This window comes from Abramis brama, assembly GCF_963993115.1.
Source record: "Abramis brama genome assembly, chromosome: 12".
In the NCBI taxonomy this organism is placed as follows: Eukaryota; Metazoa; Chordata; class Actinopteri; order Cypriniformes; family Leuciscidae; genus Abramis; species Abramis brama.
In genome coordinates, this window is record NC_139974.1 from 28,780,957 (window position 1) to 28,808,106 (window position 27,150).

Consider the following 27,150-nt stretch of genomic DNA (forward strand, 5'->3'; position numbering starts at 1 on the left):
ATAGTAGAGAAGCATATTTGAAGCTTATAGAGAGCCTAAACAGTAGATTATTTGGATAAACACATGGCAGGGTTGGTGTTGAAGCAGCTGAAAGAGGTCTGGATGAGATAGATCATTGATTCACAGCACTGTACCATCGCCCGATGTGGTTGCTAAAGATGCATGAGGAGGTTAAGACAGTTGCAATGACAAAGATGGATAGTCAGGCAACAATTACAGCAGAAAGTTGCTTGGCTTACCACGTTGTCTTTCAGAATCAGACGTAGCACTGTCTCGAAGAAATGTATAACAGCTGTTATCACTTTGGGATACAAACAGGAGAAGTCACATCTGGAGCTGCAGAAATCATCAGATCAGTCAGTAAGAGGTGGCCAGGCTTGCATCAGAACTGGACATGCTTTAAAAGCGGGAGAGATTGTGAACCAGGCAGTTTTAAGGCTGAAATATCAAGAGATTGTTGGAAGAACCCAGATAGGAAGAGCAGGTTGTGAACTGGAATATAGCGTTCAAATGACAGCAGCCTCTAGGAAGCAGAGGAAACTAATGGTGGTGACTGGATAGTGGATATACTGGAAAACGTTGGGGAAAAAAATGAATATTCTTTTAGCATGTACTGACCCTCACCCTCTTTTGTTTTTTTCCATTCAATTGTGAAGTCAATACATAGTTCCCACAGGCCAATTAATGTCACGTGACCTCCCCGGAGACGCCATCTTTGAGGGCATAAGCTGCTGTGTTTACAAAGTTTTACAAGCAAATTTCGAAGATTTCTTCCTATTTATAATGTTACGAAAATCATGAAGAGACAAAGTGACAGAGATTATAAAGACACTCTATTAACACAAGACAGAGAGAGGTACAATGCGAACATTTCAGTCAGAAATGGTGTGGATCCGTATGCGCTAAACTGAGCACTGATTTTGCAGCTTTGGCTCAGATACAGTATTATCCATGTGTACCATTATCTGGTATTGGCTAGGAGTTTTAACACATGTGAGCAATTCCGAGCCTGGAAATATGTGCATGAATATACACGGTATGAAAATAAATAAAACTCGCGTGCAAATTAATGTAACAGTTAATGCGGAACTACTTTATACGCGGGTTCTTTAGGGACATAATCTGAGATTGCAAGGCTGGAATGTGTGTGCGTCAGTCTGTGTGTGTGTGTGTGTGTGTGTGTGAGTGAGAGAGAGAGTCGCGGGCGCGATCGAACAGTGGAAACAATGTTGTTTTTGTATGGTTTTAATACCTCGTCATTTTGTACATACAGGACATCATTCAAACTGCAAAGTGTTAACTTATATTTGTGTACACTCGCAATAAAACACAACAAATTCTTGCGTGTTTTAAGGGAGTTTCTTTCCTGTTTATCCTCGCCAGCCATAACCTCCATCGTTGTTCTGACAAAAGCTTCGTCTTGTCACATTCATGAAGTCTAATGACGGGTATACTGTAAAATCCAAATTTAACTGAACCTCCGGCACGATTTGAACATCCATTGACCCAGCAGGAGATGACCATTTTCACTTTTTATCACGAAATTAACTCGTTTCAGCTTCTTCGTCTAATGTTCTGCCCACAGAAATGGCGCCGGGTCGGCAAATGCCCGTATGTTGTGACGTCATGTGGGAACTATGTATAGTGACCAAAGCTGTTTGTTTTTTGTATTCCGCAGATGAAAGTCATATATGTTTGTAATGTAATGAGGGCGAGTAAATAATTAAATTACACACTTCGCCTTTAAGGTGACCGGCAATGTAAAATTAATTCACAGCAAGAAAAAAACTGTTGGAACAAAAGCTTTTTAATAAGGCTTTCATAGAATTGGCGACATAGACACTAAAATTGCACTACAGCAAAAATAACAAACACGTTTTCTTACTTTCCTTATCACGCACAGTACTAATTCATGAACATTTTGTTTGTATTAAACATGTTTATCACTCTTAAAAGCAATAGATATGCTAGACCTTCCCTTGGTGTCCATTATTGTCTGTTCACTTGTAGTAAATTACCTTTAACCTATAAAGAGAAACAGAAAACCAAAGTATTTGAGCTCTTATGTGGTATAAACAGATAGTTCACCCAAAAATGGAAATTCTGTCAATATTACAAAAGACAAGAGTGTTGAGGTTCAAACATTATTGGACCTCATTGTTTTTAAATGTTTGGACAAATAAAAAAAACACCAGGACACTTTTCAAAATATCTTCTATGCTTCACAGAAAAAAGTCATTGAGGTTTAGAACAACATAAGGCAGGGGTCTCCAACACTTCACTCATGGCCTGATTTAAAGGGATAGTTCACCCAAAAATTCTGTCATCATTTACTCACCCTCAAGTTTTTCCAAACCTGTATGAATTTCTTTCTTATGCTGAACACAAAAGAAGATATTTTGAAAAAATTGGGTAACCAAACAGTTGATGGGCCCCGTTGACTTTCATAGTATTTTTTTTTCTCCATACTATGGAAGTCAATGGGCCCCATCAACTGTTTGGTTACAACTTGAGGATGAGTAAATGATGACAGAATTTTCATTTTTGGGTGAACTATCCCTTTAAAGTAGCTCGCCAAGACCTTTTCATCCAATCAGACTGAGCTAATAGTGTCCCACCCCCTCCAATGCATATGAGGTATTTTGACAAAGTATTTGACATATCAGCCATGAGATTATTTATTTATTTATGAACATGCAGATGTAATTACAATATAAAAGAATAAAAACCAACAGAAGAGAAAAAACCTTATCGGGACATTGAAGTTTCAATCAGCATCATCACGCTCATATGGCTACAAGGCTTGTTCGGGATGAGTAAAGACAGCGTTCAAGCTAAGAAAAGAAAAAAAACAACACTATTTTCATGGATTATTGTTAATTTGAGAGTTACGATACATTCGTTAAGAGATTTAAGTATTGAATAACATGAGTAGCTCTCAGCCACTTTAATTTTTAAAAAGTAGCTCTCAAATGAAATAAGGTTGGAGACGCCTGACATAAGGAAATTGTAGAATTTCATTTTTGGGTAAACTGTCCCTATAAGTGAATATAAAGGCCAATTCACACTGCACTGACAGACGGCGACCAACACAAGCAATCCCCAGATGACAGTACGTCCCTTCTCAGACATTCTGCTACCCGACAAATGCCAATTGAACATGCGAAAACAAGTGCCGACCAATGCCAACAACGGCAAAATCCCGAGAAGTGTCTGTTGCCCTTGGTCAGTGCATGTCGGTGCAGTGTCAATTGGTCTTAACATGGGCACTATCATTCAGTTTCTCCAGGCTAAAGAGCAAATGCTTTGTCAGTGTTTGGCCTGCACAATGACAATTCGAAATCATTTTGAAGCAACCATAAAGTTATTATATACTGATTACGAAGACAAACATTTCTTTTCTAATGTGCACTGATAAATTATGCACAATAAGCCTACAAACGTGTATTAAGAAAAAAAACAAGGTTAATTTTGATTTCATTGTAACAACCCACACTACCAATGATAAAATGTGATCTAAACTCCTCCCCCAACACTGCCCTCATTGTTTCGCTGCATCTCCAGGTAGTTTTGAGCTGTGGTCCTTCCATGTTGCTCCTTCAGGTGGCGGCGTAGAGCAGGCTTGTGGGCAAAGCTGACGTGGCAGTATGCGCACACGTGCGGGCGTTCCCCGCTGTGCAGGTTCATGTGGTCGCACAGTGTTGACTTCTGAGTGAAGGTCTTGTGGCACAGGGGGCAGCAGTGGAGCTTTGAAGAGCCGCGGTGGACGATCATGTGGCGGTTGAGGTTACTGGAGTGGCTGAAGTGCTTCCCACAGCATGGACACACATATAGCCTGTGTGACGACAGGGAATGCATGGCTAAATCCTGTGTTGAGGAAAACGCTAATCCGCAATGCTCACACACTACTGGTCCTGTTACGCAAGACGTGGATCCCACCACTGCCACGGACTCGTCAGCAGCTCCACGCTCATTTGAAGGCGCCCCGACTCCCATTGCTTCTTCCCCGCTGGAAGCTTCCACACCGAAGTGTGCAGGAGCTCCATCGGAACCGATCTCTTCTCCTTGTCCCTCTCCAGCCCTGTAGTCAACGCGGAGGGTACCGTCGGCAAGATGTTGATTGGACAGGTAATTGGCCCCAAAGTCCGCTCCAAAACTACCCATAATCTCATCTGGGGTTGGAAAGCGCCAAGCTTCCTGATAGTTACCCAAGAGCTTGCGGTCCTTGAAGGTGTACCGCTTTCTGTGTTTAAAGCCTCTTCCTCTGCCTCCCCTGTGCTCTCCGTTGCGTCGTTTCCACACGCGGCCCGGCCCTCGGAGGCCGTTACCTTTGGCTCGCCCCTCCATACTGGGCTCATCTATGCCTGTGTCCAGCTGACAGTGGTCGTCTAATACAACAACAGCTTCTCTGTCTTCCTCCCCAGCACCGGGGGACTTCTCTGGGTCTTGATGTTCATCATTGATGTGAACCTGAAAGATGTCACTTTCATGCCCGTCCTCTCCCTCGAAGTGGACAGATCCATCTGATCCTCTAATCTGTCATGGTGAAAACATAAATGAGTTGAACTTGTTAGACGCAGACGAGCAAGCTGCCAAAACAAGAGCTGATCTTGATTAGGGAAGGTCAAACTGACAGCAATATGCAGAAATGTAGCAACCAAAAGTAATTCATTTTAGCAATTTGATGCGACATATCTGTTGCAATGGGTCTTTATGCAAATTTATGCAACTGAGCAGTTATGTGTCTACCACATATGGCTGGGCTTTATTGTGAACATACACAATTTGTCATGATTTTGCTGGTGATGTAAAATTAAGGAACATTGCAGTAATTTTAATGTGTTTTTTATTTAGCCATTAAGTTTTCCAGAAGGCCATTATACAAATGTCAGATCCTTTCTTTTCTTAAAACTCTAGCAATATGTGGTTTTAATAGTGTCTCTATTTAAATGGGACATATTATGCCCATAAAGCAGAGGTCTTCAATCCTGCTCCTGGAGGGCCACTGTCCTGCAGAGTTTAGTTCCAACCTGCTTCAGCACACCTGCCTTTGAATATTCAAGCGATTCTGAAGAGCTTGATGAGCTGATTCAGGTGTGTTTGATTAGGGTTGGAACTAAACTTTACAGACAGTGGCCCTCCAGGAGCAGGATTGAAGACCTCTGCCTTAAAGTCTTGGTTTTGTTTTTTGGGGTATACTAGAATGTCTACTAGTTTTTATGCATAAATGTCCAAAAAACATTCTTTTTCACATATTTTACGTTATTAAAGTACCTCTCTTCCAAGTCTATCAGTAATACTATGTTTAGTTCCCTATGAAGCTATGAATCTCTATGAAGCCCCTCCATAAGAAAAGAACAATGTGCTCTGATTGGTTGGCTGGGCTAGTGTGTTGTGATTAGTTAACCGTTTCGAGCGTGTTCGCAACTCGACCAGATCTTGCTCCTTTTTTGCTATTAATTAAAAATCTTTTTTGCTCAAAAATGTTAACGGAAATCACTGCATGGCATTTTTCAGGGACAAAATCATGGAAACGTTTCATATTCGACTATCCATCAGCAGGGACGACTACTACAACCACCAATATCAATACTTGACAAATTCTAGTAATAGGGCTGCCAGTGTGAACGGTCCCTCTGCATTTGCCTTTGAGATTAAGACGACATCAAACCTACATCTTAAAATCCTAAAATGCAAACACATGCATTTGATTTAATCTATTAGCTTCTGAATCAAATCCAACAGATATTTACATGGTGTATGGTCAAATCACTGTCATCTTTGAGAGGGATGTTGGAGAGTTCAGCATCAGCAGCCTGGAGCTCCTTTCCTGAACTGTGCGGATGCAGCGATGCAGTATCAGAAGGAGATGAAATAGATCCCAGTGAATGGGTACTTCCACTGACAATCACTGGCATAGACTGAGGGTCTTCTGATTTCACAGTCTAAATAGATCGTAAGAATAATAGACAATGAATGAACAAGAACAAAGTGGAAATGGAGGGAGGGAGTGAGAAAGAATTGCAATGTTGCACTGTGTTTTTGCATTACAATAAGTTTTTATATAGATAGTTCAGCCAAAAAGAAAAATTCTGTTATCATTTACTCTCATGTCGACCCTCGTGTCATTCCAATTCTGTTATCATTTACTCTCATGTCGACCCTCATGTCATTCCCTTGTGGAATAACAAATTTATTAAATGTTTAATTTAGATTCCAATATAAACTGAGAAAGTTTAGCAGCGGTTATGATGATTATATCAAGAGATTCCTGCCAGTCCTGTTCTCTAAATGAGTCAATGGCTGAGACTCTCACCCTCACCCTTTGTCTTTATGCATTTCCTGACCATTAAGCTCAATGTACAGCTGTGCTTTTGTCTCTGTGATCATGTGAAGGTATGGGTGATACTGTCAGGCTGATTGGATCATTTGAATGATAGTGTTATGCTGATTAAGGCCTGTTTCTCTTGAGCAAGCCAGATAACCTGCCAAACTGGTTTTCACTTGATTAAATCAAATCATCCTCTGCATTGTTGAGTTGTCTCCTCCTCCAAAAGTCCCTCCTCCTTGTAAATGTATAAAAACTATACTGTATAGAACTCAGTTAGATTGTTGGACTGCAGCCACGCTCAATAAAGAAGAACTTCTGTTTGAACGCGATCCCAACATCTCCTGGTCTTCGATTCTGAGTTTCCAACACCCTCATGTAATTCCAAACATCTTTAGCAGTTGCCTTTTTTATTGAATCAAACAATCACCATGGGCTGTCAAGCTCCAACAAAAACATAAAGTATAAAAGTGGTCATTTCAGTTTTATTGTTTGTTGTATTTATTCAGTTGTATGGTTTCAGTTTTCTGAAACCATACAAGAACTACTGCAGACAGTAGATGAAGCTTTTGCAGTTGAGGCTTTTGCACCGGATGAGTATTATAGTTCCAATAATATTGGCGGAAGGACCAGCTTTTTGGCGTATTTGCAGAGCAGGAACTGGGAATGATTTTTTAGCTCCTACCCAGCACAATAGCAACTAACAGTGATGTTGGCCGGACACATGCTATACGAAATACCGGCACACGCTGTATAAACTCACAGTTTACAACATATACTTCCTCCACGAACATAGAAAACAGCGATAGATAGCATTTACCTGTCGCCTTTGTCTGCGGCATTGTGTTTTTTTCTCAAAGAAATGTGGCACTGTAAGTTGTCGAAGGATATTTAGTCTCTTAGCCCTCCTTTTTCCTTTTCAATCACATAACTTATACATCTACATTCCATCTCCGATATCACAAATCCCACAGCACACAACAAAATCCAAGCTCAGATCACGCTGTCCTCCATTCTCCAGTTGTTGACCTTGAATGCCACGCTTAAATGGCGTCACTGTCGGCCGGCTTACGGCACTTCAGAGTTCCTACTGCCGGTGCGAATGCAACCAGGAAAATGGACCTAGGGGAACATTTAGTCATTGGAGGACTGCCCTGGTGGCTAGTTCCTATAACTGAGTTCCTATAACTACCAGGTGCGAAAGCCACTATTGTCGAATACTAACATCTTAAATTTCAGTCAGTTTCTTACACAAAACTAAGACTTGGATAACAAATCTCTATTTGTATGAACCCCTTTTATTTATGTATTTGTATGAACCCCTTTGTATGAACCTCTTTTTACTAGTCCTTTTTATAGCATGACAACCTCTGGTCTTTTGCAGAGATTTTGAGAAGCATTTTGTCAGTTAGAGCTTAAAGTGCCTCAGCAGATGATCCAGAATGTGACAAAACGTCAGCCAAAGAGGACCCACGTCACACCCCTCCTGATCTCACTGCACTGGCTCCCAGTTGTGGCCAGAATCAAATGTAATGTTTTGGTGCTGGCTTTCAGGACTGCCACTGGGACAACACCTTCCTACCTCAATTCACTCTTGCAAGTGTGTGCTCCCACCCGCCAGTTATAGTCACTGAATGAGTGGCGCCTTCTTGTTTCCTGACAACAAGGCACAAAGTCACTCTCCAAAACCTTCACTCTCTCTGATCCTCTCTGGTGGAATGAGCTGCAAACCTCCACCCGAGGCACTGAGAACATCACAACTTTCAAGAAACAGCTGAAGACACCTCTTCTACAAGCATTTAACCATTAAGATGTGGTTTGGTTGATCAGATCACAAGGGGACGAGGGAGATACATTCCCGTTTACACCTGGTGTTTTAATCCTCCTATTTTGTCCACTTTCGACCACTTCTGTCCTGATTTGTTCGAGTGGAGGGGGGGGTCTTCTATCTTTTGATCTAATGGACAAAATAAGTTACAGCAATTTACATATGAACGCAAAAAGAGACGACTGAAAATCATACGGAGAGCAGCAGTTTCTGCTCTGAAAGCCGCAAGACCACTGCGAATGCGGTGAGTGCGTGTTAGAAATCAGGAATTGGTGAGAGAACATTGTGCTTGGTACGATTTTCGTCTTCAAACCAAACTTCAGCCGACAAAGTTTAAATCCCGTTTGGCTAGCGCGCTTCCCATAATGTTAGGTCAGTAGGCAGAATGTAGGCACAAAAGTCTTTTGTGGAACACCACGATAGCAGTCCGGTCGAATGCATTTTCGATTACCACTGGAAGTGATCGAAAGTAGACAAGATCAAAACTTTTTAGACCCCGTTTAGACCTGTATTTAGCGTCATCCACTTGTGATCGGATTGATGAAAACGCTTCTTAATACCAGGTCTAAACAGGGCCTTACACACACACACAAAATGATCTTAGTTTTATTATCTTCTCTGCATTTCTCCCCTGCTCCATCTTGTTTCCTAATCTAGCTTGCTAATAAACCTGGGATTGTATACTTTAAATATTGTTGGCTCTGTGACTAATTGTTTACGTTCCTCTAGTGTACGTTGCTTTGCATAAAAGTGTCTTCTATGTAAATGTCTCCAAGACAGGATTTTTATTTCTGGATGAACTATTTCATTAAGAGGAAACAAGGTCTGTAATAGTGTTTGAGTTTGGAATACTCACAACTGGGCTGCGACTCCGGGGCTGCATGTACTGGCTCAGGGCTCCTCTGCATTTCTCCACCACATGCTCCATCTGTAGGTAGCTGGCTGCGGTCAGGTAGTTCACAATTTCTCTGGCACTGAACTGCAGCATCCCTGTGTAACAGGACTGGAGGAGTTCACATACTACCGTTGAGCTGTGCAACATCGACACCTGCTGAACAGAGAGAGCATTAGTTGATAGAATTGCAAAGAAGCGTAGCGACAGATCTTTTCTTCCATATAGTGATCCATATACATCCGAATGGAATGGAAAAAAATGTTAAGGCAGGGACCTGGTTCTATTTATCGTTTGTTGTATGAATGGAGGCAGATCTAAATGTGAGCTTGCAGTCGATTGTAAGAAAGGGATGGGTTTAATTGGACTAAATGCTTGAAAAATGTCGGCATACATCACCAGTAAGAAGTCTGTTGTTTCCTTGGAAAATCGAGTGCATTTAGAAAATAGATTAGAATTTTCATTTCATGTCAACTTTAAAGGTGTGTAAATTCTGCATCACAAGCAATGACAAACAGAAATGAGATTTATGCCAAATATAGATTGATTTCAAACATGTTTCATGTCATGCCACTGATTAAGCCAATTTTGCTGTGTTTTGATGCAGTAATGTTTTGATAGCACCTGAGCCAAATAAAAAAAAATACATTTTACCTTAACCCAACCAGTCTATCAATGAAGCAGCTATTACACCTAAATCAAAACGAAAAGGTAGTGAAACTGGTTTAATGAGTAAAGGACATTTTATATTCAGAAATGAGAAGTGTCCTTGGACGGGTGGATGGAGAGAATGGCATCAAAATAACTGTACACTAATCTGTACACACAAATTTATTAGATCCACTACATAAAAAGTCAAATGGACCAAAGGGACACTGATGATACAGAAGAAAGATCAAATGGTTTGCTTCTGATGAACCTCTAACTTAGTCATTCTGATTGTATGAGAAGCTGTTCACCTGTAGCTCTGATGAGGGGTTCAGGAGAAACTGGTCCCTGAGAAATGCAGAGCAAGCAGCCAGCACGACCTTATGACCCCTGAACATGCGCCTGCCTCCCGCCACGATGGTGACGTCACAGAAATGCTGCTGTGCCCGCAGGGAGTTCATGTTACTAAGGGTGTTGTCTCCATGCCCGGGCAAACGGAAACTCACCACATCCACATTCATGTTTTTCTACAGGAAGCTAAAGGGAAAAACACACACACACACACACATTTACTTTATATGCAGTATTATATATAAATACAAACAAAACAAATACCCACACTTATAAATGAATTAGCAAGGTAACTTATCCTGTTACTGCTAATAAATTAACTAAGGAATTTCCATCAAACAGTAAAAAGCTTTCTGAATAATTCTGTTATTTTGGTAACACTTTATTTTAAGGTGACATAGTTACATGTTACTACATGTTCTTACTATAGTATTAACAGTAAATTATGGATAGTTACAAGTCACTAACGTTAACCCTAAACCAAACATTAGCCGTAACTCTATAGTAAGTACATGTAGTTAAGTAATATTACTCAGTACGTTATTTAAGTTACATTTTTTTGTGACACTGAAGTTAAGTTACAATTAAATATTTAATTTAACATAAAATAAACGCATCAGAAACAACATGTCCATGAATATTCTCATAACGTCTTTCATTAATATTTAGAACAAAGCAGCAGCACAATTGATTATTGTTATTGCATGTTTATTACATTGTTCTAAAGTAGCTAACACAGTGTATCGTCTTTTGTTCAGACAGACTGTCTAACACACTTCTTCACTACACTACAAACTAATCTGATAAATAACATGAACTTACTTGACAGTGATTTATTGAGAAGAAATCAATAATACAGAACACAAACACATTTATGGTGTCTGGTGGTCAATCCAGCTTCATCCACATCACTGGAATAGCGAAAACATCAAACTAAAACACTCAAACTGAACTCGTTTACAAAAGTCTGTTGTTTTTATGTGTCTAAGTTCGGTCATACCTACTATATATTTTCTATTTTGCTCCGTGTGTTTTAAAAACAGCTAAAATTGTAACAGCTAAAATTCGCAGACTGAAATGAAGTCAGAAAACTAAACAGGAAATTTCGAACCCTAAAGACGATTTTCAAAATAAAAGCCCAGAGTCCAGACAACAGACACGACCTTGGCGACTTAACGCTTAATATGGCGGCTGTGTTCAAGAGCCGACCGCTTGTTTGTTTACTACTACAACGTGCATGCGCATGAGCTTAAAAAACATTGTGGTTTATATTTTCAGCATATGTATTTGGTTTGACAACTTGTATCCTTTGTATTCTTATCTTAAAATTCAGTAAGCATTTTACCGTCTGTGAGTTTAGTGTCAAAAGGCCTTTAATCTTTGTTTTACGTGGTAATAATTCGCATACAATGTGTAACCACATGGAGGCGCTATGAATTCAGGATGGACCTTGAAGGGTGGAAAAAAAAGATTGCAAACAGACAGAAATTATTAAAGTGAATATAAAACAGAAAAATGTCAAAGCCACCAGAAAGAATTGGAATCTCAGTTAATTTCGATTATTAATTTAATGTTATTTTTCATGGATGGAAGAACACCGCTGACTGAAGACTAGAAACCAGACTTATCTCATAAACTCAGATGTTTGTGTCTCAGCTCTTGCATTAATAAGAAGCAGAACAAGTATTTTCCCGGTATAATTTATTAAACATGTTTTCAGAATGAATCAGTCAGATACTGTGGTTGAATTACACCTCAATGACTCAAAACAATACCAAGAATATGAGCAATAGTCTTAAGCAGTGTGGTTTTTCACCAGAACTGTAACGTTAGATGTTAGAGACTGATAAGGACAAGACTGATTGACTATTAAAGACAACTGATGTAATGTCTCATAAATTATTCCCTTGAAATCATGGGTGCGTACTGAATATTTCTTAATGACCACAGTAATCATAAATCCCACTGTAATGTTGAGGCATATATTCTCTTAATCAAACAAGATGAGAAAGAAGATTAAACAGTATTTAAAACACTGTCAGGAACAAGACCAAAACACAATTAATATTGATAATATGTAATTTAACACACTTCAAACCATCGCACCCTGGAAATACAATGATGCAGTTCATAATCTAGGGTAATGAAATCCATATTCATCCAACCCTGTGATGGAAGAATGTGATTAGTAACATCACTTTGATTGATCAATAACTCAACCAGAAAGTGCTAAAGCTATGTTGTAAACTACAGTACAGTACATTATTACAATGACACACTCATATTTATATATATTCGTAATTTCTTCCCAATGTACAGTTTACACATCAGATTTACACAGGTAAACATCAAACATACAGGATTTAATTATTAGTGTTGTGTTTCCATCCAGTCATTTTAATTCCAAGTTGTACTGCATATTCTCTTCATCTTTGCACACAAAGCAAATGGATAAAATATGCCCCAATTGAATTTGATGAAACTGGCATTTGCAATATCCTGTTGAAATGTTTCCCATAAGACAGTTACTGCAGCTTGCATTATCATTTGCAGAAGATTACAAAACACAGATATAAAGGCATCAAAATCTACATTCTTTGTCTACATTAAACCAAACTGATAACCATCCAATTCTAAAAGTAGTAATGAGTTCAAAAGGAAGACCTTAACCTTGCTAAATGTGTCTTAAGTTTGTCAAAATGAAAGGAAATTGGTGGGTTAAAGTTAAGACATTTTGAAATGCACCATCATGCAAGTGAACATTCAGAAAACTGACAATTTTATTCTGATTCTGTTCATGAAGCCACCTGTCTAAATAATTGAATCAAAAGCGAATACCTTTTCAATTGTCAGTATAGTTTAAGTGAATTCAATTAAAAGTGTGAGCCAATTTGACAGGTAATCTGAAGTCTATTTCCGTGTAATGAACTGCCACTGAACTGGTAACATTGTAGAGGAGTGCAATCAAAGAGCCATTAAAGAGTGACTTTATACGTGTCATATCTGTTGGTGTTCATTGGTCCATGAGGAGACATAAAGAGGTCATACAGAAAGTGCTGTTCACATTTTTTTCTGTAAACTCGTAAAGAAAGTGCTTAATACCTCTCTCTCTCCCTAGTGTGGCCCCACAGCTGTCTAATTTTATCATTTATGAGGGACACAAAACCATAAATATGCTGGCTGAACAAAAGGAAACCACATTAAAACCCAAACTGCCACTGCAAAGAAGAACTAAAGATACAACCAAGGCTGATTTCGGGACAGATTTGAGAGGACATAAACGGTAATAACCAGGGGCTGAGCCACTGATGCATCATGTAACATTCACTTGCATAGCAATCTAGTTAGAATAGACCTTCATTGATCTGTCAGCCTATAGACTGGGCCAATGGGCACATGTCTGGTGTCCAATATCATAAAGCGGAAACTCTAGAGCCAAAACAAGAACTCGAATTTCACAACGGGTCAATTTAGATTGATCTCTAAAAAGTAACAACACAACAACTTTGAAATAAGATGCTATGTCCACAATGCACTTACAGGCTGGAGATCTTGTGCAACCCATGAACAATTCTGAACTGATGAAACTAAACTAGTTTGGACACTATGCCCTATGATTCAATGGAAATTTGTAGTGTGACAGTAAGTGTTGTGAAATTATAAGGTAACATAGGCTGGTAATAAAAAAATTCATAGGAGCAGGAAACAGGGATACTTGCTCTGCTGAAGAAGTTTAAGGACAGTGTAGAGAGCAGGTTAATAAAAACTTTTGGAGGAAAATTAAGAGGAAACAGAGAGCAGAAAGAATGAGGTCTGTATGTTCAATCCATCTTCTCTTTTTGGACCAGTTTCGGTGCGTCAACAAACTCTCGTCCATTGACCACGATGACAGCGGCCGTAAGAGCACTGGCCATTCCCCAGAATAACACGTACGCCAGGGTCTCCGTCCAAGTGTCACCTGATAGAGAGTACAGATCCATTATTATTCACAAACTACTGTATTGTAACTCAAACTTTCTGGGAAAATGGGAATTTTAATTTTTAATTTTTAATATTTAAATGAGGAATATTGCAACGTGTACATTTCCAGAAGGAAACTCAAGAATACAATCGAGGCGTTTCAGGGAGTTCAGAAACACTGCTTACTGATATAGTGAATAACTCCCTTTGGAGTGACTTTGTACTTTGTAACATTGAAGACCTTTTTCATGCTCAAACAGTAACATGACAATAAAAAAAAAGCACAATAGGACCTCTTTAAAGAGGCTTTTTTTATTATTTATGATATCAGCACTGTTAAAATGAATTTTAATAGAGAAATTAAAAACATGCTCATCACTGAAGAGGCGCATTTAAGTCACTGCATGTATAAATTGGATAAATCTTAAATGCATCTTAAATGGATTTTTGAATAAATTTATTATTTATTATTATGATTATGATTAATGTATCTGGACATAAAAAAATTAGGGTCATATCATTGACCCTATTGCTTTATTTCACAATGCATTATAATGACCTTACCAGCCATTAGGAGACAGATAATGCACATGGAGAAAGCCACCACCATAATAACAGGAAGCTGCGGAAGGAATTACAGAGAAATAGCAATGTAAAATATGCAGGAAATGACCAGCAGCTGGTGGTGTTGAATTATAAATGTTAGGACTGCCTGAAGCAGCTTGGACTAAATTTTTCTCTTTTTTATTCATCATGGTATTTGACCTCTTTTAATTCGAATTCTCTTTCAAGCAGTATGCACAAAGCACTGACCAATAGAAACTTCCAGTCCTTCTGCGCGTGCAGAGGCGTCAAGCCATCAGTTTCATCCACTGTATAGTTTCCGAGGAAGAGATCAATGGAGTCCTGTGGGCAAAGTCAATTACTTAAAATTCATCACAGCAAACTGGGTCTGATTGAAAGACATAAAGACAAAGATGTCATACGCACTTGTCTGAACCCGTCTGAGAAATTGTTCTTGTAATAACGGATCATTGAGTTCCAGCCGTCCATTACCAAGCCCCAATGAGTCCTCTTCCCGGTTCTGAGGTCAAAGTTGAAGGTTACAACGGTAGACGTACACAACTGCAGATATTCTGAAAGGAGTCTGGGATGAGTACCTGGTGAAGTCAGTTTTCAGGGCTCCTGTTCCTGCATACTGTTTAGCACAGGCATTGGCATTGTCTGCCCACGCTGTGAGAAAGAGTAAATGAAAACAGTGGTGGTTTCTTGCTTTATTTACGGTCGATAACAGGAGAATTTGTGTGTATTGAAGTAATTTCTAGAAATATAAACACACCGTTCTTATAAATCTTCTCAAAATCAGCCTGTTCCTCAATCCTCTGGCCTACATGGAGGACACCCATCCTCTGAAATGACATGCAGCTTAAGGTGAGGAGGTACACATAATGACAAACCAATTGTCAACCACATTATGGATCAATATCACTGATTTCTAAATGTTTGCAAGCACTCATGACTGCACAATAGAGCGTTTACACTTCCTAAAAAGACACGACGCATCAATTTTCTAGTAAGTTTCTTTCACTGACAGAAAAATCCTGCACAAAGCCACAAAAATCAGTCAGATTTCTCAAGTGTGTAAGTGTTCTCAATTGCGTCACACCTAGTTATGACGATGCTATTTGTAATGCGGTCTCTCACCTGTAGCTGGCTCTGAAGGGAGCGTCTGGCCAGCAGGCTCTGAATGACGTTGGTGCGGTCCAGGCAGTCCATACAATTACTGCGGAAGGTTCCAGACTGCTCGGACGACACCTTCCCGTCTGAGCTCACCATAAAGTACCTGAGGAATCAACATTCAAAAACCAGATCAAAGCGAGCCAGTGACGACATCAGAGACCACAGATTAAATGACTTTCACATTAACACATCAGACTTTCCATCCTCTCTTCACAGACATATAGACTTTGTGCCATCTCCAAAAGCTTCTCATGTAATATTTCCTATACAAATTTATAGAAATGACAGTACAGAAATAAATACAAACCCAAACTCGTCTTGCATCTCAGAAACTGCATCAACGAGAATCTGGAGGCGATGCCATCTCATCTTACTGCACTCTTTGTGAAAGTCGAAGGCTATGTACCTCAAATGAAACACGAGCATCACCACAGTTAAATACAAGATAGAAAGATCTGATATGATTATAATATATCTGCTTTTAAGTAAAGCTTAAAAAAGAAGTAAAAACGTTTATAATGTGACAAAATATTATTATCTGACAGTGTAATACTTAGTTTTAAGAGTTTGTCAAAAACCCAAATCCTTGTATGAGCAATAGTAATTGCCAAACACGACTAAAGATGTATCTGTAGGCATTAAAAAAACTGTTTCAGTACTTGATGAGTCCGTTTTCCATGCCGTTGACCATTTTGGCGAAGGCCTGTTCAAGGGGCAACTCAGATCCTTTCTGATTCACCTACAGACAAAGCAATTATCTTAAGCTTTGTGACCAATGGCTACAATTTTCTGAAATATTCTACCACAAGAAAAATGTACGAATTTATTTACCAAATTTAGAATCACTTGTTTGCCATAAATGAGAACCTGTGACTCAAAATGCCTCCTGAATCCATCCATCTGCAACCAGATAAGATAGACACGATAGATAGACACATAGATAGATAGACACGACAGACAGACATATAGATGATAGATGTGGTCTTACATGATTGGTTTCGGTGCTTATCTGTGGCTTGGGCTTGTACCTCAGGTTGGGTCTTTGAGACCAGAAAAAGGGCATGGAGCCTCGAGTCTGTGTAAGAGGAGAGTGAAAGAGCACAACTGGGGTGAATTTAAAGAGGTCAACAACAAATATCCTTGTAATAGAGGCCAACAGTAATTTCAACCGACCTGCACAAAGGACGCCCTGGAATTGTTGTACTGGACTATCTGTTCTGTCTCAACGAAGTTAGCAGCATGTCCTTCAGAGTCAATGCCTGGGGTGCAGGGGGAAATTATAATATCTGCAGTAAAGACAACTGTGTGCATTTGTATAAATGCTTGAATACATCTGACCTCTGACATAATATCGGACCCCCGCTCTAAAACAGCTCCGTCTAGAGATGAGGATCCACTGAAACACCTTCCCATTGATGCAGCATGGCTTCATCACAATAACTGAAGCAATGGGTTAAGCCTCAATATCACATGGTTTTCCTACTAATGTGTCATTTAACTGACAGTTTTATCCAAAGCAAATGACAGGGGCAATCCCCTTGCTAAATAAAATGTATTTGTAGATTATGGATTTTAAACTAGTCATGTCCAGTTAGAGATCATCTTTCTTTATCCAGACAGTCAAGGCAAAATAAAGAGAGCAACTTAACCATGAACAACGTTGTTAAAATGCACCTCAAAGGATACATCCATGGATGACGGGAAATGCAAATTTATGGAGCTGAAAAGGGGAACCAGTGAATAAGCATGTATGATTTTCTCACATGTTTAATGTTTTATGAATTAGGAATATTTTTATACCTCGGGCTGTGAGACGATTTCTCTTAAAAGGTTTCCATTCCACACAAACCTCTGGTCTGCCTATGTGGAGAGACAAGAGAGAAGACCAAACTAAACAACTTCCAGAGATCATCTGAGAAGTTATTGTCATTTTGCAGGATGTAAGACATGATGAACAATGCAACCAAATATGCTCAGGAAGTTTGAATGCACAAAAGCACAAAATCTGGCATTGAAAACAAAAGGGGAAACACAGTGTGTGTCAGCAAGTGTGCTTGTAAAACAAGAGCTTTGCAAATCTAGTTTACAAAGAGACGGCACATCTCCTGTGACGGCACTTTATTGTAAATTAGGGATGCGGTTTGAGACAATGAGCTGACCAGCCAACCTGCACCCTGCTGTGCTCTATTACTCTCTCTGCCACTGAAACCTCACACAGCTCTGTCTCTCTTCTACCATCATCACTCGCTCTCATCTGCTCACCCTCTCTAGCAGGCTCATCTCCTGGAAGTCCGGGCTGGTGTTGGACAGGCGCTGTTGGGTGTGGGTCAGGTCATAGTCCGTGCAGAAGTAGAAACCGTCAGTATTGAGTACACTGCTAATCATAGTCAGAAACGTCTTGTTGTCTTGCATCTGTGAGAAGGAAACAGCCATTGAAAAAGATTATAAGCAATACATGATTCGAACAGAAATAAGATTAGGGTTGTTGTTTTATTATTTAATTAAATGGGGCATTTTGGCAGTTTAATTAAAAGTAAAGAAATTACAGGACATAATGGGGAGAAGATGTGATCAGGTAGGGGTGAGCAATAATTAACTTGACAATAAAAACTAGCAATATAACCTAAAGTAAACCTTACAATTATGGTCAATAATGATGCAATATATAGTTGTTGTTGTTGTTTTTTTATTAAAAATGTGTTTTTACTAAAAAAGTCATTTTTGCAAATATCCCAATTATTTAAAGGTACACTTTTGAAAGTTAATATTATGATTTATAATTGATTTTCTATTTGAACAGTTGCAGATGCAACAAATATAAAGTGAATATAAAAATAAATTTTTTTTTATGAATATATTATGTAATAATAATAATTAAATTATTTGATAATATAGTAATTCTATTTGTATGTATTTTGATTTTATTAAGGCAAGACACCCCAGGTGAATAGGGTAAAAAAATTATTAATAGATATCACCAAACTTCCCCATTGATAACATTAAGAATTAAAAAAGAAAAAAAAGATTTTAAATGTTATGTTTAAATATGCAGATTATGCATTATTATGTTATAATTAAATATGCACTAATTTGCATACATTTCTAGAACAAAAATCTGAACATTGGATGAATTCAGGTTAAATGTTTTTTTGACATATTAGAGTCAAAGGCTTTTACAGGGGGGATTTTGGATCTCTCTTTTTATCACTCTATAAATCAGAAAATACTGTCAACAGCCAGAAAAAAAAAAAATGTTGTATAAAATCAGGCAAATTACATAAACGCCTCTGTAAAAACGTTCAGAATATAAATAGGAATAAACCTGTAAAGTTTGGTGTTATGCAAGTGCTGCTGAAGTGGAGATTTCTGCCTCAGTACAGCAGAAAACACTCATTTTGAGAAAACGGCCATTAAAGATATGTACTGTAACTGAAATCTACAAACACAAACAGATAAAGTGCTATAAAAGATACACTTTAAAGACTATTTTTGGATTTTTTTTCTTTCCAAAAAACACTTTATGAAAAAAAAAAAATTCTTCTGTTTTTGCCTGTATGTCTCGCCTTAAATTATTGATTTAAAAAAAATCATAATTAATGATACAACTAATAATTACCAATAATACTAAAACAATTGTTTCTATTATTAATGTGTTATTAATATAATTTAATGATGATATTATTTTGTCTGTTTCTCTTTTTAGCTAAAAAAAGTCACACTTTTATTTTTTGCCCAATTTAATGGGAAAAAAAAATAGACTTGTACTAAATTTATAATAGACAATTGGCAAATTTAGGTCACAATATTATGTGAACTTACATCTCTCTAATGAACTCTTAATGGCCCGGTTTCACAGACAGGACTTAGATAAGGCCAGGATTAGGCCTTAGTTCAATAAGGATATTTAAGTAGCTTGAACATGCCTTAGATAAAAAACATTACTGGTGCTGCATCTTGAGACAAAACAATGGCACTGACATATTTTAAGATATATTAGTGCAAGTTGCTTTCAGTTAAAAAATGCATTTAAGTCTGAGACTAGGTTTAAGCCTTGTCTGTGAAACCGGGGGAATGTGTCTGGATCAGATCTAACTGCTAAGCCATGACTTTGACAAAGAAAAGGAGTTTGTCATGTTCAAAAAAGTTTTGTAGTTGAGGCTTATGCACATCATGTATTCAAATCATGCATGTTCACAAGTTAATCTGCTCCAATGCATCACACAGCACTCACGGCAATATTACTTTGGCACAACTCATTCATTCTCACTGAAAACAAGCTTTGCAAATGTGCAGGTGCCAAAACTATGCTCTAGGCCAATGGCAAGACTAAGTCTGTGCACATCCCTTCTGCGAAATCACTAGCCAAAGCTCTGATTCTGGGAATGGGGTGGAATAGGAACGACCTGAATTGAGTCCTCCTCCCAGAAGAACTTGGTCAGCAGAACCTTTAGCAGTTATTCAATTCTGCTCATCTCTGTGCCCACAGAGTTAATATTGAAATGCAATTTATTATCCAAATTTCACAATATTTAACATAAATCATTATGAAGACAATTCATGCATGGAATCAAAATTAGGGTGAGCAACAGATTAGTAAACGTGTGGCACCTTCATCTCACTGTCTTATTAGTGAGGCCAGAATCATACTTTGGACAAGTATGCAAACAACGCTGAGAATGCAAAACGTACTTGCATTTTCTTATTAAATTGTGGTCTGGCACATTTTGAGACAAAACAATGCAATTAAACCGTAGCTAGAAGCATTCACTGCAGACTTGCACCCTTACTTTACTCTTATCTGAAGGTTCAGAGGTGTTTGGAGTACTTTATCGGTCTAGTTAGTCCACTTGCAGTCAAGCCTTCCAGGCACTTTTTCAACTCTAGCAGGAAACATTTCATGTGCCCATTATTGGTCTACTCACCGGCTGTATCCAAGGCCAGCATTTCAGCCGAAGTCTTAGCCTTGCTAAATAATGCAGCAAGTATACAACACTGTAATGAGATATCACTGAGCTCTGAACGTGGGCTCAAATGAAAAATTTACTGTACGAGTACATCCCGCTTTCACAAGCTAGGGCTGCATCTGCTGCGCTTCTAAGTAAACTACAAATAGAAAAAAATCTGAGCAGGAAACCTTTGGTTATGATTTAGTGACGTACTGGGAAACTCATCAAACAGAAATTGACATTTAGAGCCCACTTTCTATGCAAGGTGTTACAAACATCAGCATTAGACTGAAAGTTGAGGTTAGGAACTTTGATGACCTGAATATCTGTGAGGTGCAAAATGGTCTTCTTATAAGAAATCACATCAAACTCCACCGCTTTCCACACAGTGTGGCCAAACAGGTCGCCCACTTTCCTCTTCCGGGTGATGACTATGAGGTACATCCCTGAAAAAGCCAAAAAGTCATGCGTCACGGTATGCAGACATGTACGTGATACAATTAACGTTCCGAACATTATGGAACATTATAATATGGGACCTACCAGCCACAAGGCGAACAGTTCCCATTATTCCACAAATGGGCCTGGTTACGCCTGATGGGGGGATGTCCTTAATACCTTCAAGAAGAAAAAACATTAAATGCGCCATACGAATGACAGTAACCCATTTTGCAGATTGGGAAGATTTAAAGAGGTCCTATTACACTTCTTTACATTTTCAACTTTCTTTAGTGTGTAATGTTGCTGTTTGAGCATGAAAAAACGGTCTGCAAAGTTACAAAGCACAAAGTCACTCCAAAGGGAGTTATTCTCTATATCAGTAATCACTGTTTCTGAACTCCCTGAAACCCCACGGACTGTAGTCTTGAGTTTTTTTCTGGGAATGTACATGTCACAATGTCCCTGATTTAAATAATTCCCAGACAATTCATGCACAAAAAAGGGTGAGGCCTAGTTAAGTTGCATTAGTAATGATTTGAAACTCGTGGTTATGGTAAGGTGCGTGACATTTCCGAAGTTCAAAGCGGTTGACCAATCACAACACACTGATCCAGACAAACAATCAGAGCACATTGCGTTTTTCAAAAGAAGGGCTTTATAGAGACAGGAACTAAACAGAGCCTTACAGATGTGCTGCAATGAAAAATATAATATTAATATAAAATAAAATAATGTTTTTTTAACATTTAAACATGAAAACCTGATCTAACAGACCTCAAAATCAAGACAATGAAAAAGGGCATAATAGGTCCAGCATGAGGAAGTAACAGCGCTGTGCTCTGCTATTTCTGGGATACACCTTTAACACAGCAACTACCTCAAATGTAAAATGTCACAGTGACAGTGAAGATAAAATGTCACTTTGCAGGGAGGTCAAGATTAAAACAGAGAACTACGATAAAATCCAAATAGCTGCCATAACTTTTAATCGATGCCAGTACACTTTGAAAGGTCTGATTCTCTTGCAAGTTGAGGCTCTTCATAAATGTCAGATCACAGCAGCCCATATTATAAATCTTTCACTGTACTTTTCTTTTACATGGACAGAGAAATGAGGTGCTTAACCTTCAGAAAATGTCCATCGCCAACCTCAGGAAGACAAACTACATTTTATATAAGCTGTTTTATTTGCTATTCACTTTTAGTAATCCTGTCATTGAAACTTGGTACATTTTGAAATATAGTTTAAACACCCTAGTTTGGTAGTTTGCCAATTGTTTAGCAATATATAACAGTTTGGGGTTGGTAAGATGTTTTTGAAAGAAGTCTCTTATGCTCAGCAAGGTGGCATTTATTGGATCAAAAATACAGTAAAAACAGTAATATTGCGAAATATTATTACAATTTAAAATAGCTGACTTTTAGACAATTTTTAGATTTGATATGTAATATGATAATTTCTCATGCTGGGCTAATTAGACAAAGTTTATCTAACATTTCCAGTAGTTGTCCTGTAAAACATTTGTGCTTTCTGCTTTAAAAAAATATATAGGACACCAAAGTGTATTATAACAGAATGGGTCCTTTGAATAAAAAATGTAATGGAATACAAAGTATTTAGACTAGCTTCCAATCTTATTAGTCATCAAACCGTACCTGCAAGGGTCATCTCGGTGGACACCCTATCAATAACCAACACATCATTAGCTCCATCATCACAAGCCTCAATGTAGAACTTCTCAGGTGTTGCATGCCTATGAAAAGCAGAAAAGACAAGAAAAATCACCAATCATGTTCTATTTTTTAAACCCAACTATTATTACTATTACAACTATTACTAAACAGTACTGAGTGAAGACAAAAAACACTGACAAGCTTTTGACTGGTGATAATATCAACAAGACGAAACATCGTCAGAAACATCATAGCTTTAAAGTTAATCTCATCTCAGACCATCTGGAGAGACCAGATTATCAGCAGCATCAGAAATCAGAAATTAAATGCTTTTTAATTTCGGCTGTGCATATTTTTTATAAAGTTTAGATGAAATTACAGATAGGATTGGATTATCTCTTTATGCAAGTTTTGACAGTGTGAGGAGTTTGAGGATCTGTTTCAGTAACACATCCTTATGTGTGTGTCCAACTTTTATGGCTGGAGTCTTCCTTCCTTGCCAAAATGCTGAGCAACACTTTCTGTGCACCACATTATGTGTCTGCAAAAAGGGAGGCATCCTGCGCTCGCACGGTTAACCTCTGCCCCTACTTGATAGCTCACAGTTTGTTTAGATGACACATGGTAACACAACAACTTGGTATTTTTTTTTAATTCTCAGAGCCAACTGATCTGGTAAGGCAAGTAAAGGCAACACAGATGTTCAACTTTAGCTTGCAGGTTTTTTTTTTTTTTGCCAGAGTTGCAGAAAAGTTGCATCACTTATAGGACTGTGTCTAGGGTAACACTTTATTTTAAGGTGATGATGTTACACGTTACTACATGTACTTACTCTAGTAATTACAGTAAATGATGCATAATTACAAGAAACTAACCCTAAACCAAACCATAACCTCAAACCACAACTTAATTTATATTACGAAGTACTTTACTTAATAATTTGAGAGAGTAGAATGTAAATCACATTAAAATAAAGTGTCTCGTGTCTGTATATGACAAAACACAGCCATTATGAATCATGAAAACATTCAATACAAAATATACACAATAAATCCTGTATTGTGTATATTTTGTATTGTGTACATTCTGTATCATGTGTTTATTTTAATTTGTATCATGTATATTTCATGTACGTCATGCCTTGTAAAGTGCACTGTCTGAAGTACGTACCAAAGACTTTCACCCACCACTACACTTCTTTGTTTTGGTGGTGAGAGAATAAAGCTGATTTGATTTGATTTGAAAAGAATCAAAATGGGTAATGAGTCTAAGCACACACAGTGCTTATGGTGCAAGGGTTAATGTCATTATAGTTTTACTGTAATACCACTGGCAATGTTTTTTATTATGCAAGAGCCATTCATAAGACTCAAAGGCTTACTTGTACCTCTAAAAAAGTAGGCTTTACAATAATAAGGGCAAATTTCATAATTAAAGCTGATGCAAACAACCATTTATATTTTGGTGTTTAGGACGCATAATGGTGAACCTCAAAGGCTGTAAAGAACATGTCTGGGTCACCACAGCAAATAAAATAAATACATTAAATAAACAAATAATAATTAAATCAAATAAATAACTACTACCAATATTTTTTGAACAATACATTTAAAAAGTGTTGCATTGTAACATTATTATGAAAATTAAGCACATTTTAGAGGTGGAAAGTAACTAATTACAAATACTTTCGTTGATTTCTTTTTTTTTTTAAATCTACTTTCTTGAGTAGGCCTATAAATAAATTGTGGTACTTTTAATTGAGTGGAATAAAAATAAAGAATTCAACTTCGCTACATTTATTTTTCACCAAAAGTACAAAGTACTTTGACAAAGAAGGTGCCGACGGAGCAACAGGGCGAGGTGACATTTGACAGACACTTTTCAAACTACTGCGGTGGGTGGAGCCCTGTGCTTCAGCCAATAACTGACAGGTCTGACTCGGGTGCAAAACCAATCAAAAATTCCAGTCCAGCTGGGGGGCGCGGCGTTCAATCCGCGCTTTTACTGGCGCTCGCGTTTTGAATCAGTATCGCTAACGTTTTAATTTTTTTAACGAGATATCAGATATGCTCATATTGAGATTTTAAATTGAAATGTGTCATACCATTGATATTACCAGAGCACTGAGCAGTTGAAGTAAATAGAAAACTCGGCTCATACAAAGAGGCAGTTATTGCATGGACGGAGCAAGAACAATGTAAAAATGCACGCACATAGTTCAGCTGAACGGTAAAGCTTGACCTCTTTAACAATGCAGTTAAACTTAATGTACCAAGCAAACTTTGTACGAAGCTGAAATAACCTCAACATTATAAACAACAGTGAAATAAGATCGTATGGATTATTATCTGTCAATCAGATGCACGTAAAAGTGTAGCTCGTTTCTATAGCAACAGTGGGCTCTTTTCTCTGTAGAATGAAAAAAAACAAAAAAACATTTTATTTAACATGTTAACCATGATGTTAACCCGTACCCCACTTTATTTTTTTACTGGCACTTTTCTATTCATACTGTTTTAATCCCTAATTTCTTTGATCAGACCTCTCACTTACCCTTCTGTGCTTTTGCCCTTTTTAAAAAAACATTCAAAAGATCTTATTTTTTCAAAATTAGCATGTTTAGCATAGTGTCAAACACAACAATTTATGAGATTAATATAATGTTTTGCTCAAATCACTATACACAAACACACGTCAGTCGTGTTTGAAATAACTTGCTTCAGTGGTCCCATGTCGCACCAGTAAACACATCATCAGAGAACTGAAGAGGTGTCGTTGTGGGACTGGAAGGTAAAGTTGTTTTGATAAAAGATTACAAGGGCACATGAATTTAATAATAATAATAATAATAATAATAATGTGCATAGATAAATCATTTGATGAATACTGCAATCTTCCATAAAAACAAGAATTGTCGAGTTTGATTTCATGTTGACTTTAAAGTGCGTAGAGACTCTTATGGGCCAAATGATGCAAGTTTCTGACATACTGGTTTTATTGAAGGAAAACAAAATATGTGCCCATAATATAAGATGATTTTCATTTCAGTTGTCATGAAAATAATATACTTGTGCAAAAAAAATAATATAATCCTGATTCTCAGAACTGTACATGTCCAGATGTCAGTAACTCAGAATACAGACCACTGTAACTTATGTCAGTGTCTGATAACCAACCAAGGGTCATGTTGATGTAAGGTGTGGGCTAGGGACATTCCATTCAGGTTTACGGTGCGCCTGCAGTTTCACCCTTTAAATAAAGCACAATTTTAACAGTATAGATACATACCAATACGTCAAATTACTAGATATTTATTATACATATCTAATGGTTCTCAATGACTTTTCCAAATATAATTTAATATTTAAGATAATTAATAGAGTATGTCATACTGTACAAAAAAAGTTTATAGCAGGAATAATGTTTTGACTGAAAAGCATTAACAGTTTAACAGCAGCTTTACACAAATGCAGCACTGAAACAGCTCACTGTGCTTCAGTGCATTGCAAGCATAGTCAAAAATGGGGAAATTAGTCTACATCTAACTTGCACTCACTCATGAATGAGAACAGGTGCTGTCCAGACTCACCACACTGTCTCATAATAACCCAGTGAGCTACCTAGACAGCATTTGGCGCATCACAGGTGCGTAAATGTAGTGAAAAGGTTCGGCTCGAGCGTTTTGACAGGGAGCTCATTGGGTTTTGATACACAGCCAATCTGAACAGTCTCTGAACGGCTTAAGCCTGTACAGCTTCCACCACAACATAAAACTGCCCTGTACAGAGAACCACACACCCTGACAGCGCTCACAGACGCTGCCATTAAACAAGCTGATTCATTAAAGTGAAACTGAGCGCTGTATGGGTTTATATATGTCGCTGTGCTCGAATAAAAGTTTCAACTTACAGGTTGAACCTCTCGTAGGCAGTCGCCATCTTCACTTCCGGGTTTGCTCAATACGACGTGACGTATATGTGGGAGTGGCGACCAGAAGGGACGGCTTTCCGGTTCAGACGTCACGGTGCAGGTTAAGTTACCTCATTTGCACCTAAAGTAAAGATTCTAGAGTTCGTATTTGTCTCATTTTATATACTATTAGGTCTGTCTATGAAATATATATATATATTTATTGTTAATTTACTTCTCAAACAATAAAAAAGCGATTGAGTTTGTTGTTAAGCTTTTTATTTTGCAGTGAATTCTTCATATTCAAGACTCATACTAAAGTATTTTTAGTTGAAATGTCTCAAACATTCCGAAACCCATTTCTGCCACACAAAAAAAATAAAATAAAAAATCAGTCAATATTTTATGAGATAGCCCTATGACATAAAAAGTT

General features: G+C 38.0%; 2 protein-coding genes across 8 annotated transcripts; both read right to left on the reverse strand.

Moving 5' to 3' along the window:
- Positions 1 to 1,789: 1,789 nt before the first annotated feature.
- zbtb12.2 (zinc finger and BTB domain containing 12, tandem duplicate 2) lies at positions 1,790 to 11,165 on the reverse strand. Of its 7 annotated transcripts, none has more exons than XM_084131519.1 (6): positions 11,048 to 11,165; positions 10,870 to 10,958; positions 10,008 to 10,233; positions 9,013 to 9,204; positions 5,754 to 5,945; positions 1,790 to 4,536 (listed from the first exon to the last, which is right to left on the reverse strand). In XM_084131519.1, exons 3-6 carry the CDS (start codon positions 10,215 to 10,217, stop codon positions 3,517 to 3,519), a joined length of 1,614 nt encoding a protein of 537 aa, XP_083987645.1. In that variant the 5' UTR covers positions 10,218 to 10,233; positions 10,870 to 10,958; positions 11,048 to 11,165; the 3' UTR covers positions 1,790 to 3,516. The 7 variants fall into 7 exon arrangements, with proteins under 7 accessions (XP_083987645.1, XP_083987643.1, XP_083987648.1 ...); XM_084131517.1 differs by having other exon boundaries at positions 9,013 to 9,207; XM_084131522.1 differs by lacking the exon at positions 5,754 to 5,945.
- Positions 11,166 to 12,110: 945 nt separating this feature from the next.
- On the reverse strand, positions 12,111 to 26,859 carry sacm1la (SAC1 like phosphatidylinositide phosphatase a). The gene is made up of 20 exons (XM_084132083.1): positions 26,718 to 26,859; positions 22,791 to 22,888; positions 21,237 to 21,311; positions 21,012 to 21,139; positions 18,010 to 18,159; positions 17,548 to 17,607; positions 17,434 to 17,467; positions 17,086 to 17,187; positions 16,921 to 17,006; positions 16,736 to 16,822; positions 16,579 to 16,647; positions 16,407 to 16,486; positions 16,055 to 16,153; positions 15,712 to 15,850; positions 15,347 to 15,416; positions 15,168 to 15,240; positions 14,998 to 15,091; positions 14,821 to 14,913; positions 14,572 to 14,629; positions 12,111 to 14,005 (listed from the first exon to the last, which is right to left on the reverse strand). The coding sequence occupies exons 1-20, from the start codon at positions 26,744 to 26,746 to the stop codon at positions 13,869 to 13,871; spliced, it is 1,761 nt and encodes a 586-aa protein (XP_083988209.1). The 5' UTR covers positions 26,747 to 26,859; the 3' UTR covers positions 12,111 to 13,868.
- Between the last annotated feature and the right edge of the window lie 291 nt (positions 26,860 to 27,150).

Excerpts from the sequence above, each read along its gene's own strand:
- sacm1la (XM_084132083.1), bottom strand. The coding sequence starts at position 26,746 with ATGGCGACTGCCTACGAGAGGTTCAACCT. Across the intron at positions 15,851-16,054 it reads GAGATGCAAGACGAGTTTGG|GTACTTTATGGTGAGCTCAG; the intron begins GTTTGTATTTAT and ends TTGATTCCTCAG. Across the intron at positions 15,417-15,711 it reads CCCTTCAGAGCCAGCTACAG|AGGATGGGTGTCCTCCATGT; the intron begins GTGAGAGACCGC and ends ATGTCATTTCAG.
- zbtb12.2 (XM_084131517.1), bottom strand. The coding sequence starts at position 10,217 with ATGAATGTGGATGTGGTGAGTTTCCGTTTGCCCGGGCATGGAGACAAC. Across the intron at positions 9,208-10,007 it reads ACCCCTCATCAGAGCTACAG|CAGGTGTCGATGTTGCACAG; the intron begins GTGAACAGCTTC and ends CTCTCTGTTCAG. Across the intron at positions 4,537-5,753 it reads GTGATTTGACCATACACCAT|ATTAGAGGATCAGATGGATC; the intron begins GTAAATATCTGT and ends TCACCATGACAG.